Source organism: Lissotriton vulgaris, chromosome 2_1 (genome assembly GCF_964263255.1).
Source record: "Lissotriton vulgaris chromosome 2_1, aLisVul1.2, whole genome shotgun sequence".
NCBI classification, from domain to species: Eukaryota; Metazoa; Chordata; class Amphibia; order Caudata; family Salamandridae; genus Lissotriton; species Lissotriton vulgaris.
Window position 1 is genome coordinate 1,769,841,726 of NC_141687.1, and position 18,177 is coordinate 1,769,859,902.

The window sequence follows — 18,177 nt, forward strand, 5'->3', positions numbered from 1 at the left end:
AGCGGCGCCAAAAAAAACGGCCATTTTGCTACTGGCCAACCACAAGCTCTGGCGGCCCTTTCAAAATTTAATAGAAAGGCATCCGGATCTTCTCCTGACCTATATTTTTGCAGGGAAACTGATGGTGTTCCATGGGTTATGGTTCTCTCCGTGGTTCCTCCTCGGCTAACGGGGTCGACCCAGGGTTGTTCATGTTTTTCCTCAAAGGCTTTTTTTATAACTTCCCTGTCCGCTTGTGCAGATACCAAGTGCTGTTCTAGTACCCACTCGATCCGCTCTTGTCCTTTCACTAACTGTTGCACTACTGTTTCCATCTTCACTCCACAGATGGTGCCTATGCCCGCATTCTCCACCACTGTTAAGGTTGCGGGAGGAATAGGCAAGACGCTGATTTTAGTTATCGTAGGGTTTATTTTCAAATACAATGAGTCTGAACTTTTCTTCTTGGATGTTATCTTCCCCCTTGGAGAACGACTTCTCGCGGCTTTTCTGATCCCAGATTCAGCTGCCGAGGCTCGATGTTCCCTGTCGAGTCTCCTTCGCGGAACAGGTTCGTCAATCTCCGTCTTGCCACTCGGTTGAATGCACAGGGAGAGAAAGATAGCAAGTATCAGTGGTCTGTCCCCAATGCTCTACGTGCTTACAGGGAAAAGGGAGTGAGGGCCACCCTAACGGTGCAACACGCCTAACTTAAATGCCGAAGTGAGGGGAATTAGTGCTCAGGAAGGGATACACCACGACCGGGGGGGGATGCCTCAGGGTACGTCGGTACTCGTAGTTTTGCCTTTGACCCAGCCCCGGAGTTTGTCACGTACCTGGCTGAGCCATACACCTCCCGCGGGTTTATGGCTGGGCGGTCGTAGTGTCGGTGGCCTCCTGGCTTCTTGTCCTCACTCTTCCCTTCAACGACTCCTGCTCTCGTCTCGTCCCGTGTCTCCGCACTCTGCTCGGCTTCGATGCTTTCTCCAACTCCGCTCCGTTTCTCCGTCTCCTCCTCCTGGGTGAACAAGCACACTCCTGATACGTTCTGTGTGGTATAAGACGTCTCCGTGTCCTGACGTGACTCCTCCCATTGGTATTCCCAATCCTCATTAAAGGGCCAGTGTTCTGATTGCAAGTCTACGTTCGTGTCGAGATTCTGCAGAGGGTACATACAATGGGTTAGAGGTAGAGTTTGTCCGTTTTGTCTTCGTAGCTTGACCACATACCAAAGCTTGGGACAATCCCAGGTTGTTACAGTCATCTTTCACGATGGATGCATAATTGAAATTATTGAAGAATCTTAAATTATACATTACAAAAGCATCATAAAAGTGCAAAATCAAAAAAAATGTAAAAAAATATTTAAACCTGAAAGTTAATAAAAGATGTTAAAACATTTTGCTTATTGATTATTAACATGTAATCAATAAATATTAGTATGTACTTGCATGCATATATATGCAGCACTCTGCAAAGATCTTAATAGGTATGCACATATATATGCATATAAATCCAGAACAATATACAGCATATATATGTACAAATATAAATACATATTTATAAATATGTATCACTATACTTTATAAAGAGTACTACTCAATGTACTCTACTACTCACTCTAATACTCACTCTACCATTTAAAGTTTACGACTCACTCTTTAATACTCATTATTTCACTCTTTATTAACAACTATTACTACTTATTTTACAATACTATAGTAACACACTACTATCTACTACTCTACTAATAACAATAATGTTCAACGCACTCTCTACTACTCACTCTAATACTCACTCTACTACCAGTATTAACACTACTAACACTCTACTACTCCACTACTCAGTCTTTACAAATGACTATGTAAATAACACTCTACAAATAACACTTTACTACTCACTCTTTAATAATACCTCTCTAAAACAAAATAACTAACTCCACTACTATACAATTCTATAGTACTTACAAATAACTATACTACCCACACTCTACTACTCTCTTCTCACTAACTACTACTATCAATAATAAATACTACTCACTAGAATACGACTTCCAACTATATAATACACCGAAACTCTACTTACATATTACTCTATGATAAACATTCAAATAATCAACTAAACACTCTCTACTACTCTCTAACACTCGGCATTACTCTACTACTAACTGTCAACTTCTTACTCATTCTCACTAACTAACTTTCATACTCACTGTTGACATCAACTCTACTAATAATACTACTCCTCTCTATTACTCTCGATTCCCTCTCTGCCACTCACTCGCTATTACACACTAGAAGTACTCTCTACTGATGCCTAAGTATGGCTCTATATATGTGCCTCTGTGTATGCATATCTATATGTATGCAACATATAAAAGTACTACTATCACTACTACTCACTCTACTACCTGTAATACAACTTTCTAACACTAACTAATAAGTCCACTACTCACTATCTACTCACTCTATACAACTAACTCAACTAACAACTACTTACACAATTACTCAAAAAAAATTAATAAATAATACTCACTAATAATGGCAACTACTCTATATTACTCACTACCACTCTACTACACACTCCATACTCCTCTAAAATAAAACTATCTACTGGTCACTATTAATCACTCTACAACTCACTCTATACTACTAACTCTCTAATACTTGTTTTATAATGCACTACTCACACTATACTAATTGGTATATCTACAAAATACTACTAACTCACCACACAGCACATACTCTCTACTACTCACTAAAAGACTCTATAATACACTAAACCTAATACTCTCTACTACTCTACTCACTTATAATAATTCTCTACTACGCACTCTCTACTACTCTAAAAAAAATACTAATAATTTTCTATAAAATATTTAATGCCCTGCAAAACTATTCTAATAACTATGTCTACAAATTAATACTCACTCATTATTACTCACTATAATACTCAGTATTAAAACTCTATAATGCTCTAATACACTTTACTAACTACTCAATCTACTACTACTACTACTGTAAGCTACTAACACTTTAATCAATGTCTAATACTCTCAAATACTCTCAAATTACACTCTACTACTAACTCAACTAATAACACTCTAATACACCCTCAAACTACTCTCTACTACATACAAGTCACACTCCTCTCAACTCACTGAATTAAACTATACACAATTTTATACTCACTCTCTACTACTATACTACTCTCTAATAAACTCTAATACTAAAAAGTACTAACTACCGCTCTCTAATATATACTCTATTCAAAGTCATTCACTACTCACTCTACTAAATACATATACTACTCCATATACTATCTATAAATCACTACGCTACATCTTTTTCTATATAGTAATTTTCAAAACTCACTACTACTGTCTCTACTACTCACTAAATACTACACTCTCTCTACACACTATCTACTACTCACTCTATACTACTCTCCACTAATCTACACTACTCACTAACTACTATTGCCTAAAACTCACTCCTACTCTACTCTATACAAGTACACTCTCTATTCATCAAATAGTCACTCTCTAGTAACTATTAATAACTGCTAATACTCTCTACTACTCTCTACTTCTTACCTATTGACCTCATAAAAGACAATAACATATATTTATTGGTTTAAAAAAAAAAACATTTGCAATGTCAATAGCTCTAACTTTAACAAAGACGAGACCACTGCATTGTAAGTGCTTGTTATTTTATGGAATAGTAACTATGCTGACAATCTTATTTCTTATCATATGTCTGCTTGTATTAGCTAAGATGCTGCACCTGAGATCACGATGTTGAAATAAACATTTTAAATTTGCTCGTGTCAGTTCAGTTCATGAAGCTTTATTCGGTACAAAAGAATTGACCATAAAAGCACATAAAAAAATACATATACATAAATCATTGAAATTTTTAAAATAAGTTTCAGTGCAATACAGACCAATATGCTAAAATATCATGTTTTTACGTACACTGATAGATTTGAGTAGAAACGTGGCAGTATAAAAACAAATATCAGCAGATTTCATGTTAAAAATAAGTCTCATTGCCTCATCCACTGTACGTACCCCATATTTAACAAATAAAGGCTTAAGGTACAGAATTTGATAGTTAAGGTACAGTTTACAAATGAGTAAAAAGTGCAGGGTGCTCTGTTTTGATATACCATCACACTGACACGGTCCTTTAGGATGTTGCTTAATGTTAGGTAAAGACACTAACTCGTGTACAATTCCGAACCTGAGTCTGGTTAGGACAAACTTGTGCGAAGACCTCGTTACCATCACAAGGTACGGTGGAAAGCCTTCAGTGAGAGAGTATTTACTGCAAAAGGAAACAGTTGTCATGGACCGCATTGTAAAAGCCCTCTTCTTTGCCATATTGTCCAAAAAGATTGCTTTCAATTCTGATTTTGATATAGCCAGCGCAGCCTTAGGGTCGGCCAGAACATCAAGATTGAATATTTGTCAATAGCAATCTGTGACATATTTTATCCACAGTATTTTTCTGTACATGTCCAGTGAGAGACAATCTGCAATTATAGATCTGTTTAAAGTCTTTTCATCCTGGAGCCAGATAGAGTGCCATAACATTAGTGGTCTTAAGGCTAAGAGATCATTCAAATAATTAATGTCTAGTTCCCGATGGGTCAATGCAGTGGGAGCCGATGAGGGCAGAAATAAAAGTTTTTTAAAAAAGGAATTTTCCTCAAGCTGCAATTTATGGGCACTACTATGACCCCAGATAGCCGCCCCATATAATGCAATACTGGTGCATCTCGCTTGATAAATTTGCAGCATGTCTCTAGTTCATCTATCCCCAATTTTTGCCTCAAATTTAAAAATACCATGAGCACTTTTCGCCATTTTATTACTGACATTATTAAATTCATTAGACCATTTTCTATCATGGGAAAAAGTTATTCCAAGATAACAAAAGGAATCAACTGATTGTACCTTATTATCGTCAATGAAAAAGGCAGTAGATTTCTTATTTTTTGCCCCACAGGTCATAATATGCGTCTTATCCTTATTGACGAGTAGTTTCCTGTCCCTAATAAACAAAGAAAAGCTATCCATCAATCTTTGCAGTCTCAAAGGGGTCCTGGAAAGAAGCATGGCGTCATCAGCATATAATAACACCGGCAATGATATGCCTTTTTGCCTGGGAGCATCTGCTTGAACACCTTTTCAAATTTCATCAATTTCATTGATAAATAAAATAAACAATAACGGAGCTAAAACACAGCCTTGTCTTATGCTGCGTCGTACGATAAATTTCGGGGTACATTCTCCCTTGGTTCCAAAACGCACACAAGTTTGCAGTTTTTGGTACAGCCTAGCAAGGAAGAAAATAATACCCTCGGGGGCGACCATCCGCAGCAAAGTGGGCCATAAAATTCCGTGTTCAACCATGTCGAAGGCGCTGCTTAGATCAGCAAAGCATAAATATAAGGCGCCACCTTTAGCTTCTACATATTTCCCAATTATGAGGTCAAGATTCAAACATTGGTCCAATGTGCCCCTGCCTTTCCTAAAACCAAACTGACTTTCGGACAAAATTGCCTTATCTTCAACCCACTCCTCGAGCCTAGCTGACATAACTCTGCTCATAACCTTTACAGAGGAGTCCAAAATGGAAATGGGGCAATAATTCTTTGCTTCAGACCGATTGCCTTTTTTAAAAATAGGGATAATAATTGATTCCCCCCATGTGGTCGGAGCTTCAGTGCAAACAGCTGCATTAAAAACGTTTGCAAGAAGGGGCTCCAGATCTCCGGGACTGATTTGTAAACATCTATTGGGACCCCATCGGGTCCTTGGGCCTTCCCCCCTTGCTTGCACGAATTCTTATCTCGACCTCGGCCACAGCAAGATTTAAAGGTAGTATGGGCCAATTACATGGAGTAGTAGCTGGACCACAATTTGAACCAAATATATTAGAAAAATGCGTTACCCAGCAATCACTAGGAACATTAGAGCTCAATACAGGGGTGTTATCGTCTCTGAGGAAGGGGGAATTAACCGTAGCTCAGAATAAAGTGTTATTGTGTATCTCTGCAGCTTGGTTTAGTGATTCCCATGCTTCCTGCTGTAACTCTCTTTTCCTTTTTCTTAATGCTAATTGATATTCTGCTCTTTGTTTGATTATTAAAGTAGAGTTCCTAGGTTTTATGGCCAAGGCCTTCTTCAGCTCTGTTAGTAGTCTGGTGCAAGTATGGTCGAACCAACCTTGTCCATGGCTACTTTTATCTCTAATTGGTGTAGTAAACCTTGCATCAATTGATGTATTAATGTTTTTAAAAGCAGTTAAAAGTTTTAAAACACATTCAGACCCAGTATTATTTTCAAGGATTAGGGTAATGTCAGTTAAACAATCAGAAATGATGTAACCTATTAATTCATCTGCTCTGTCCCCAACCCATTTAACTCTAACACCATGAGGTCTGTGGGGTTCTACGTTGGTGATGGTATGGCCCACAGCTACAGGACTCTTGCTCCATAGCGAGCAGTCTAGAACAATATAATTATGATCACTCAAAGATGTAACTTCGATCCTGGGGGTTTCACAGAAGGGGGTAATACTCAATGACACAATAACATGATCTATCACCGAGCTTGTCCTCCAATTTTTAAAAGTAGGGATGATCATCCCATTAACATCTTTGGCAAAATCCAGAATTTCAAGGTCATAATTACTAATAAATTTATACAGGATATCTTCATAGCTATTATGCCTAAAGTGGAGATCTACAACACCAGCATTGTTAACAACCCCACAGGCTTTCTGAAAGGTCAATTCACATAAAGAAATATTAAAATCTCCTAACCATATATAATCAAAAGAAACATTACATTGGTCAATTAAGTCATCAATAGCACTGGCTCAATTTTTTACTACAGATGTCCTACTATCGTCAAAAATATTGTTATAGTAGTTAATTAGGAGGATATGTCGACCTTGATCATTGCGGAGCCCCAGTAACTGCGCATGAGGTCCCACATATACATATTTCACAATCCTAATGTTTTTGTTAATCAAAACCAGAATTATAAGACCTCCTTTTGCTCTCCCTGGTACAGAGCTAACTGCCTGTAAGTTAAACGTTACAAACCCCTCAAAATATACCTCCTCCTGAAACCAAGTTTCCTGGAAACACATGATATCATGAGTGATGATAAAATCCTTCCAACCCAAGGTGTCCTGTTTAGATTTTAGCCCAGCAACATTCCAGCTTACAATAGAAATGCCGATAGATACATTAGCGCTGGTATTATTCAGAGGAACAGTGTCACCTATAACTACCTCATTGGTTCTGTTCACTAGTGCTCTAGGGCTAATACATCTTTCTTTGCTTTGGGTCTCCACCATATTTGGATCGGTGTCAGGAGGTAAAACACACACATCTGGCACCTGGGCAGTAATCAACTGGCACGGGATGCTAACCCCTGTCCCGGCGAGTCAGTCATTGGAATCCAGAGAGCTTAGTGCCTGAAATATGTCCCGAACGGGGACCCCGAACCCCAAAAAGTGGTTAGGCCGAGGATTTATATTTCCAGGTTTATAAGGGGGGTTTTTAATTAAATGACTATAAAAAAAAGCCAAGAGGGCGTACACTTATTCTGTCTTCCCCGGGGATTAGGGATCCAGCCCTTAGCAAAGCAGTGGCCGCATGTTGGGGGTGTTTAAAGTTAACGATAACACAATCACCCCTACATGTTTTGCTTGTTGTACCTATCCAATCAACCCTTCTGGTGGTTAAAATTTGGTCTGAATAAGTAATTGGAAAGGCACAGTTATTGTGTAGCCAAGAGACCGTTTTATTTTTTAACAAGTCATGAGATTCAGGTTGGGGTCTAGTAGGATCAGTCTCATAAGGAGGGACGTTGGTCAAAACTGCCACATAGGGTGTACAGGCTGGGGGTAGATTCACAGGACGTTTTCGTCTAGGTGTTTTCGGTGAACCCACCTCATTAGCAGCTAGCTTGCTCTGGAGAGAGGTGGAAGGTGGGTTAGTAGGTAATGAGGCCGATATAACTGCTTCTTTAACTGTTCCACCCCAGTTGGTGGACTTACGGTTACTATGGGAGGTCCTAGGTCAACATTAATGGGCCTAGATTTTCTAACCAGAGCAATATGCGCATCAAGCAGCCCACCTAGACTATTTACTTCAGATGAGAGCTGATCCAGCTTGTCCACCAGGGGTTTAATGATTTTATCAACCTTAAAATCAATAATGCTTATTAAAAGATCAAACTGTTCAGTATTCATAAAAGATGAAGCATTCTTAATTGCCAAATCTTCTACCCCGGAAGAGATTTTTGATACAATCTCACCTCTTTTTTTATTGCGAGTACGGTACCCCCCTCAAGTAGTGGGTGCTTTCCTGCAAGCTCTTAATGCTCTAGGGGCCGGTGTGTTTTGCGCAGGCGATACACTGGGAGATACAGACGAAACAGCAGAAATATCTGGGCCAATATCAGGTTGGACTGTAGTTTCTATCTAAAAATCAAGGTTGACAAGATCTGGGTGATCATCCATATGTGCTATAGTATTAGGATCAGGGAGGGTAGGGCAGTTAATAGGGGGATTCTCCTTCCCTAGCGACATCCTTCGCTCCTTATTAATTTGGCTGACCACTTTCACTAGGTAATTATCCATGGTGGCTGTTACAGGAGGATTTTTTGGAGCCTTTTGTTTAGACATTATGTATTGAGATGCACAAAATGACCAACTAAAAATGTGGCAAGTAAAAGTATCGGAGAAACAAAGCTTTCATGTACTACAACCAGGCTGAGTTAATTAAATCAGCAAAAATAGTAAAATGTCCTTAATATACAAGGCAAGGCAGTCACAATTCCAATATGGAAACGGTAAGATAGTTCTCACTTTGCACAACAAAATACCTCGCCAGTTAAAATCAAGGGGGGGGGGGGGGCCAGCCCAGCCTCGGCCAGTCCCGGACTGTCACAGACTGTCCGGGCTTCGTCCGGCGCCGCCCGCGCGCGTCCTGCGAGGCAGGAGGCGTTCGATGCTCTTATGGTGCCCCGGGTGCGGGATGATGTGACACACCCTCTCCGGGGCTGCTGGGAGCGGTAGTCCGCTGGTGCTTGGCTGTGGAAAGGCGCCTCCGGGCGTGGGAAATGCAGTAAGTTCGCCTGGTGCCGTTCCCCTCACGGCGGAGTCAGGCTCTGCTAATGCCCCCAGGAGCGCTCGGCGCTCGATGCTCTTATGGCGCCTCCGGGCGCGGGATGATGTGACACGCCCTCTCTGAGGCTGCTGGGAGCGGTAGTCCGCTGGCGCTTGGTGGTGGAAATGCGCCTCCGGGTGCGGGAAATGCAGTAAGTTCACCTGGTGCCGTTCCCCTCACGGCTGCGTCTGGCTCTGCTAATGCCCCCAGGAGCACTCGGCGCTCGATGCTCTTATGGCGCCTTTGGGCGCCGGATGATGTGACACGCCCTCTCCAGGGCTGCTGGGAGCGGTAGTCCGCTGGCGCTTGGCAGTGGAAATGCGCCTCGGGACACGGGAAATGCAGTAAGTTCGCCTGGTGCCGTTCCCCTCACGGTGGCGTCAGGCTCTGCTAATGCCCCCTCGTGTCTCCCTTTACTCCCTGTTCTGGACTGGTATGAGAGTATAAAGAAAGAGTGCTCATGTTTCCTACCTTACCTGAGGTATCCTAAGTTGCATGTTCTGGGTTGTCTAATCATTGGGGACTTTGCTATAGGACGAAGAGCTAATGAGACACTGATGCTAGTCTGGTAGGGGATTTTGGGTACTAAGGTGAGTTTTTGGTACACCCTAATTCACTGAGGTCCTGAGTCTCTGTGCACAGTCCTGTGACTGAGCAGAATCCCTGCAACAAGGCAGGAAGGAAAATGCAAGGCAAGATGGCAAGCTGCTAATATGAAGGAACTCGAGTATGGTGAGAAAGCAGGATCCTTGTTAGCTTGGAAAGCCAGAGTGGAAAGATCAAGAAATTAGAAGTGATTCAGGGGAGAAGTTGGACAGCTGGGAAACTATGCAGGAACATATAGCGGCACTGTTTTTGCAGCTTTATAAGGAAGACACCATTCCTGATTCCCTAATGTTAGGATGCTGGCTTAGCTCGCTTGGCCTTCCTATAATGAATGAAGAAGGGAAGGAAATGATGGAAGCTCCATTCAAGCTAGAAGAGATCAGGAGAGCAATTAAAATATCTAAAAATGGGAAGGCAGCGGGGCTTGATGCTGATCCATCAGAAGTATATAAAATGGTAATTGAGGAAATATTACCTGTTTGAGAGAGTCTGTTTAATATGATATACATGGGGGAGGTGCATGTTCCAGAATCCTAAAGGGAGGCCCCCATAGTTTTGATTTTAAAACCTGACAAGGACCCGGTAAAGGCGGAATCGTATCAGCCGATATCCCTGCTAAATGCAGATTATAAGATCTTTGTCAGCATTTTAGCAGGGAGGCTGTCCAGAGTTTTATCTCAGCTGATACATGAAGATCAAAAGGGCTTTATACGCGGGAGACACATGCTTGAATTGACCCAGCAATTAATTGGGTGTATCAACATAGCTACATCAAGGTCTGTCCCTTTGGCGTTGGTCACATTGGACGCCGCCAAAGCTTTTGACCGAGTTTGCTGGGAGTATCTATGGGCAGTATTGGAGATCATGGGGTTTGGGCCTTATTTTCTAACTACACTAAAAGCCCTATATCATCGCTCCACAACCAGGTTTTTTCTTAGCGGCACTCTTACTAAGAGTTTAATGATCCTTAGAGGGACCAAGCAGGGCTGCCCCATTTCCCCTATGTTGTTTAATATATTTATTGAACCATTTGCCCAGGCTCTTCGTCAAGATGAACAGGTCACTGCTTTTCGTGTGGGAGCATTGGAAAGAAAATTGCCCTGTATGCGGATGACGTAATAATCTATACAGCAGATCCTGCTATTACAATTCCAAGAGTAGAGCTATTGGCAGAAGAATATGGGGCCTTTTCAGGATATTTAGCAAATAAGGAAAAAAAACTGGATTATGTGCTAGAATATCCCAGACTGGAGGAGGAGTATCCAGAGAGAGATTAGTTACCCGGGAATTATTATTGTTAATTCATTGCAGGATATTCCCCAGGACAATCTAGAGATGCTTGCTAAGGATAACAAGAAAGTACTAACTAGGCGGAAGAATCTCCCATTAACATTATATAGCAGGGTCAACCATATCAAAATGGTGTTATTGCCAAAGCTTACATTTCTTTTTCATTGTATACCCCTTACCTTCCCGAGAGGTCTGATTGATAAAATACAGGGCAAATTGGGCAGTTTTATTTGAGCAGATAGTGGAGCACGTATGTCTTGGAAGAAATTGCAGTGCAATTTAGCAGAAGGTGGGCTGGCACTACCATACCTAAGGTTATACTGTATGGCATTCCAGTTCAAGAACTGTAGAGTCTTAGTAGGTACACCGGGGTACCGGGTGTGGGGCAGGTTGTTAGAGGAGATGGTCAAAGAGTGGGCTGCAAAAGGGTTTTTGTATAAATTTGAGGTAAAGGAATTTAAAAAAAAAGTAAAATTGAAGACGCCAAAGGCAGCACTTAGTCTGTGGGTCAGAATAAGGAACACACTAGGAATTGGATACTATTCAGGGGAGGCACCAATATGGAATTCACCTGGCACGCCGAATTTTTGCAAGATCAATTAATGCCCCACTTATGAGGGCAGGAATAGAGTTCTGGGAGGATCTCATGATGATGAAAGAGGTGGTGCCATGGGAAGTACTGTGGGCAAGGACAGGGGGTTCCCTCTCAAGATTTAAGTATCTGCAGCTATTGTCCTGGGGAAGGCGAATAGGAATGAGACCAGATTTTGGGCGTTTGAAACAAAGCTACAGAACGAAACCCCAATTGAAGGGAGTAAGTGACTAATATTGGACATTGGTGTCTTTTGAAGAGAAGAAAATCAAAGCACTCTATGAGATCTGGGATGGTGCAATACAGATGTCGGAGCCAAAGAAACTGTGGCAACTTTCTTTTGAATTGCTTTATAAGGTAGTTAAGCCATCAAACTTAAAAAGGAATCATTTATTTATGGCCAACAGACTTTATTGGACACCGTATAATTTGGCAACGTTTGTAACCACTGTCCCCACAAGATGTCATAGGTGCGGTGCGTTGTGTGCTGACGACAGACATATGTTTTTTGAATTTCCTCTGTTACAGTACTACTAGTCCACAGTGGAACAGGCTTTAAATGAAATTCTCTGCGGCAACATGAAAATAAGCTTAACATTAATACTGTTGGGAGTAGAAGGTAAGCTGAAGTTGCCCATTACTAGGGATAAGCAGGCTCTGCTCTTTTATTTGGTTCTCCTTGCTAGGCGAGACATTTGTAAAAGATGGATAGAAGGTGTACCACCCCTTAGGATAGACTGGTTTCAGGCAGTAAAAAGCACCTGTAAAAAGGATACATGATTAGAAACTAATACGCATTCTTAGATCCTAAGATCTGGGAGGCTTTTCTGAATTGGAATGGCACAATAAGAACCTAACTGTATTAGTCCTATGTTCACACCTGCATGGAACTTGCAACCAGGTTACTAATTGGGCTTGTGCGCAGGACTATTGAGATATCGTAAAAAGCCTGGGGAAGGTACAGGTCAGTTGGCAGGCTGCAATTTGCATATTATGGTGGTATGAGGACAACAAAAAAAAGCTGTGCAGCGAAAACTAATAATATGTGTGAACCTTTGAAGAAGAATAGAGGAATGTGTGAGATAATTTATGTATTCAGGAATTTTTACTGATAAGAAAGGTAGTTTCTTAAGCTATACTACTCAAACCATTTGTTACTTATGGTGTCAGCATTGTAATGACCGATACCAGCCAGTGGGGTCTAGGCATGGATTTGTGACAAATGCGGAGTGGTAAAGAAGAGCTGGTAGAGTTTGCCTCAACAAATCTCTAGAGGGGGAAACACCTTACTCTGTCATTGAAGAATAAGTTTCAGCATGCTGATATGGCATCTTTAACTTATCTTTGGGGTACCAGATTTAATGTATGTGTAGACCACAAGCCCCTCATTGATTCGTTTGTACAACTTCATGTCCCTCTCTTTCTTTTTTGTCACTTTTGATTTAATTCTCTATTTCTCTCTTTCTCTGCAACTTACAGCCACTATTGAAATATGAAGTCACATATCTGCGTATAAAAGACCAAATCTCAACATGAATACCTAAATCTCACCATAGGATATCATGTGTTCAAATTGGCTTCTGAATCTCTCTAAGGGCGCTATTCACAAATGTTAATTTACATAGACGTAGATTTACTCATAGGTAGATCTATGCCTACACCTAATTGTAACTTTCCACTATTTTTTTTTGCAATTCACAATTTCTGAGTAAAGATTTACACCTAGGTGCTGACTAACCTCTTAGGACTACATTACCTTTCCGCTTGTTGGCGATCCACCGATTTGAAAGTGTGGGGAAATTTAATTAAGTTTTATTTCTTTTTTAAAATAGATCAACATATGTTAATTTAAAAATATAAATGTAAACTAACTAATATATTAAAATAATGTTAAATCATTTTAAATATATAATTTTAACCTGGAGATAATTAAATAGAAACCTGCAACATATTATCTTCTCAAATTACACTTGTATTAAAATCTAAATTCATTTAACCATATTAATTTAATTAAAATATATACATTTTTAAACAATGATGTAAAAATAAAATTACTCACCCTCGCAAACATTTTATTTGCATTTAGTCTGTAGTAAACTGGGTTTAAACTTGTGTTTCAGTTATTTAAATATGTTTATATTGTTAAAAATGAATTACATATTTTAATGTATTTTGTTTAAATTAAGTGACTTGGGAAATTGATAACAATCATCAATAATTATACTTAATCTTTTTTATCACTTAATTTTGTCTTAAATTTATAAATGTAGAATTGATTAATTGATTTCATATTAGTTGCCAAGGGGTGTTAGTTTAATTCCCTGTGGCCATTGTTTTCAATAAGCTTGTCTTGCAGTACCAGTGCTTGGCCAATATAGAGTTTGACTTACTCCAAGTACGGTACATAGAAGCCTGTTTTGACCCTATTAGGCCGTTAATAAATTTCAAAGTGCAATTTGTGCCTTGCAATGCTCTTACTTTTTTGTGGGTGTGTGTTATGTATTATCGTGTCCCTTCCTAAAATCCTCCTTATTTTTTTGTTAACCCCCACCCACGTTGAAGTCATTTTTCCCCATTTTCCCACAACTCCCCCTGGTCCTTCCCACATTCATTACCGAAACGTAAGCCTTTGAACATGAAGGTCTCTGCTATCATGGCAGAGATCTCTTTTACAGACAAGTTAATAGAGATCTACACTTTTATTTTATTTGTATTTATTTAATGCGATTTTATATAGCGCGAACTTTACCCGAAGGTGTCAGAGCGCTTTACGTAAGAACCAGTTGCACAACATAAGGACTAAGGATTACATGCCTTACATAAAAGATACAAACAGAAAAGTCACACAAGGAAGATATACACACCAAAAGAAAAATTGCAAATGTACAAATAGTAAAGTCACTCAAAGAAGAGATACAAATGGATATACTCTAAGAGTCACATAGGAATGGTAGAGAGTACAAAGGTCTACTGCATATACTAGTTATTAGAGTTATCTCTATATACTTGAGGAAGGGATACAAATGGATATACTCTAAGAGTCACATAGGAATGGTAGAGAGTACAAAGGTCTACTGCATACACTAGTGATTAGAGTTATCTCTATATACATAGGGAAGGGATACGAATGGATATACTCTAAGAGTCACATAGGAATGGTAGAGAGTACAAAGGTCTACTGCATATACTAGTGATTAGAGTTATCTCTATATACATAGGGAAGGGATAACAATGGATGTACTCTAAGAGTCACATAGGAATGGTAGAGAGTACAAAGGTCTACTGCATATACTAGTGATTAGAGTTATCTCTATATACAGAGAAGCAGCGTTCCATTAAGTGGGGTCGGAGGGGAGATGCGGCCACAGCACCAAGGGAGGGTGGTAGGGATATACGGATATGGAGAAAAGGCAAATCAGAAAAGGGAAGAAACATTTGAGGATCGTCAAGGGGGAAACGAGGGAAAAGGGTTTAAGGACAAGGGAATGGGCAAGGTGGCGGGTCAGGGTCTAGAGAAAAGCGGTTGAGAGCAGCAGAGAAATGGCAGCCAGGACAAAAGAAAAAGTAAAGATGTCCAGGAGAGTCCATGGCATAGTTTCTTTCCTTCGAATGTGGCTGCAGGGCTGCTGTCTGGGTATGTTCCGGAAGGGGCTGCGGTGTGCCAAGCAATATAGGGCGGGACTGGAGGGTAGACATGTCCAGGGTTAAATCGCAGGGCCGCCATCACTCACTGCAGGCTCCGGTTTCTGGAGTATGTATGCTCAGAGTACGGTGGCCATCTTGGGGTCAGGCAGCACTGGTAGAGGAGCAGCTGCAGCAAAGGAGAAGGCTTGGTGAATTCTGCCCCTGGCTCGGTGGGCAAGTCAGTGCATAGGAACCTTGCTCACCTCCTACTCCCCCACTGCCGGCAAAGCATAATCAGGGCCGGTTTCGGGAGCTCACTGAGGTGTGGGCGCCATTTTGAAGTCAGGCACCGCTATTCCATCCTTGGTTTGCATCCCTGGTTTGTATAATGTGTTTACAGAAAGGAAACAAGTGAGCGGTACAGGAGTCGGGGTGGAAGTGTCTCGTGAGGCGCAGTGCCATTCGTTTGTGAAGTGCATTTTGTAGTATGTAAATATTAAAACTGGAGTACTACTTGACACAATCCAAAATGAAGTTTGTGATTCTGGCCCAAAGATCTCACAGCTTTTAGACTGATTAGTGTACTTCACCGACTTGTTGAAAGCAAGTGCCTGCTCCTTGCCTGTCTGCTTAGTGTAATTTAACCCTTTCATTTGGTTTATGAGGCTTTTAGATTGCTCCCTATCCGTGAAAGAAGATTGGAGAACATAGGTTCGCTTTCTGGTACCAACGAACTACCACAAATCTTTGAAGACAATTCGGGGTATCTATGGATCACAAAACCAGATATCCCCCCATCACTTATGATTACTATATAATGACATGTTTCACAAGACCTAGACCTCTAAATGTGTCACGGAAAATGACAACCACTTCATCTAAACTTTTGTATATTTTGTGGCTTTTGAGGAACACGGAATGTTTTGAACATTTTTTTTAATGTTTCCATATTTGTTACAAATATACATTTGTTATGCTTTTTAAGAGAAAAGCGTTACCTTGATGAAAGCAGTTATTGCTTTTGCTTTCTCCAACCAAGGTACATTTCGTAGAAGTTCTTCTGCTTCAGCTGCTGGAATAGTGGTTGGAAAAGAAGCCAGCTGCTGCAATTTTCCTTTAATTATCTAAACAACAAAAATATAACTTCTTATTTGCCACTGATTTAAACATGAGAAGTATACATTATGCTCAAGGATTTTGAATTGGTGCATATCCTGAAACGTCATGCCTTAATTTAATTTGACTAGGTTTATAAAATATCGTACTGAATGCTCATGGCAGAAATGGCCAGTCTATAAATGTACTATATTAATCAACAACTACAGACTTTCACAATTTAAACTTTTAAAAACTTGAGAAAAACACATCAATTTTGCATTGGATTCAATCTATAAATTAAAAATGAATGTGTAAATCACAATATTTAATCTTTCTTCTTTCCAGTAATGGTTCTAGGGGAAGCAAAGGTGAGGGCGCAATGACTCACAAAGCTTGCTCGGCTACTCGTGTTTCCATCCTACTAGCCTTATGTCTGTTGAAGTCAAATACGGAATAGATTTTTAAATCATTTGATTTGCATAACTTTTGATTTTTATAACTTTAGATGTATAATACAATTACTTAGATGGACTTTCAGGCAGCCCTCTTCATATACTGGTCTGCTGTTGTGTCATTCAATTTTCCTTCCACCCACTCCAGCATGGGGCAGCCCACTGCAGCCACTGGCTTAACTAACTATGAGTGAGGCTCCTAGGACAATGTTATGCTTTTAATTGTTGCATTGTAATTCTTTATTCGATGTAATAATAACATAATAATAATACAGTGTGGAAGTCTCATAAGTGAGTGAAACGTAATGACACAGATGAAGCATGTGTTACAATCGTGCACTATATATTATCCTGTCGTCTGTAGCTGGTGGTCACAGGAGTCAACTACAATACATCGAAGAGAATAACAATCATGAGCATTAAACCCGTAACCCAACTGAGCTCAGCCATCGACAGGTTTTGCTAGTGTCACCTATTTCAGCAAGCATGGGGCTCCTACAGATCCTGGCGGGAAAGTCCCGGTGGGGTTTGAGGCAGGAGGATCCAGGTAGGCCTTAAGCTGGTCCTGCTTCTGTGGAGCGCGCCAGTTATGCCAGTTAATCTGTGGGGGTGGTGATAGCATTCCCCTAGTATAGCCTCAGTGAAGAATCCTATTTCTCATAGCTGAAAGAATTTACCTAGATTGATCACTTCAGGGGAGCCTGATGTCTGATTTAGCATCAGTCTTCTCTAGAATGGCGTCCCAGTGTGTGTATCTGGATCCCGCGCCTCCTGCCACCCGAGGGGCCGACAGGGCATCTATTTCTTCCATGGCCCACTTACTCAGATCTCGCAGTCTTTCCCTTATACTGGATGTTAATGTTGCTTTCCATGCCATTGCTATGCGCCTCTTGGCCACTACTGCACTGCCAGGCTGCTGAATCTGCAACTGTTTAGTTTTCCTGTTGCGCTTAGCTATTCACAGCATACATTTTTCCATCTTTCCTGTGAACAATCTTCCTGTGAGCTCCGATACAATCCTCACCATCTCCTCCGAGAATTGTTCTATCACTGGAGATGCCAATGCCATGTGGATAAAGTCTGCCTCCATTACCGGACACCTTGGGCATAGTGAAGGCGTCCCTTGGTACATGCACCCCATGCGCTTGGGTGTCAAAATTGTGTAGTGGAGGTAATTAAATTGCATGTATCACAGTCTTGAGTTTTTGGAGATAAATTTCACGTTAAGTAATCCTCATACCCAGTTGCCAAGTGGTGTATCCGGCCTAATTGTGTTTCCCGCCATTCTTTAAGAGCCTCCAGTGCTGCTCCCTCCTGCTGTAATGGGGCGGCAAATAG

The 18,177-nt window shown here is 40.7% G+C and overlaps 1 protein-coding gene across 1 annotated transcript in view; it reads right to left on the minus strand.

The window, feature by feature from the left end:
- LOC147733265 (sperm-specific sodium:proton exchanger-like) overlaps positions 1-18,177 on the minus strand; it is a 4,638,748-nt gene that overhangs the window by 631,434 nt on the left and 3,989,137 nt on the right. The window contains exon 17 of the mRNA XM_086958943.1: positions 16,288-16,413. Within this exon, the coding sequence (XP_086815069.1) occupies positions 16,288-16,413 (126 nt within the window). The remainder of the gene's footprint in view (positions 1-16,287; positions 16,414-18,177) is intronic.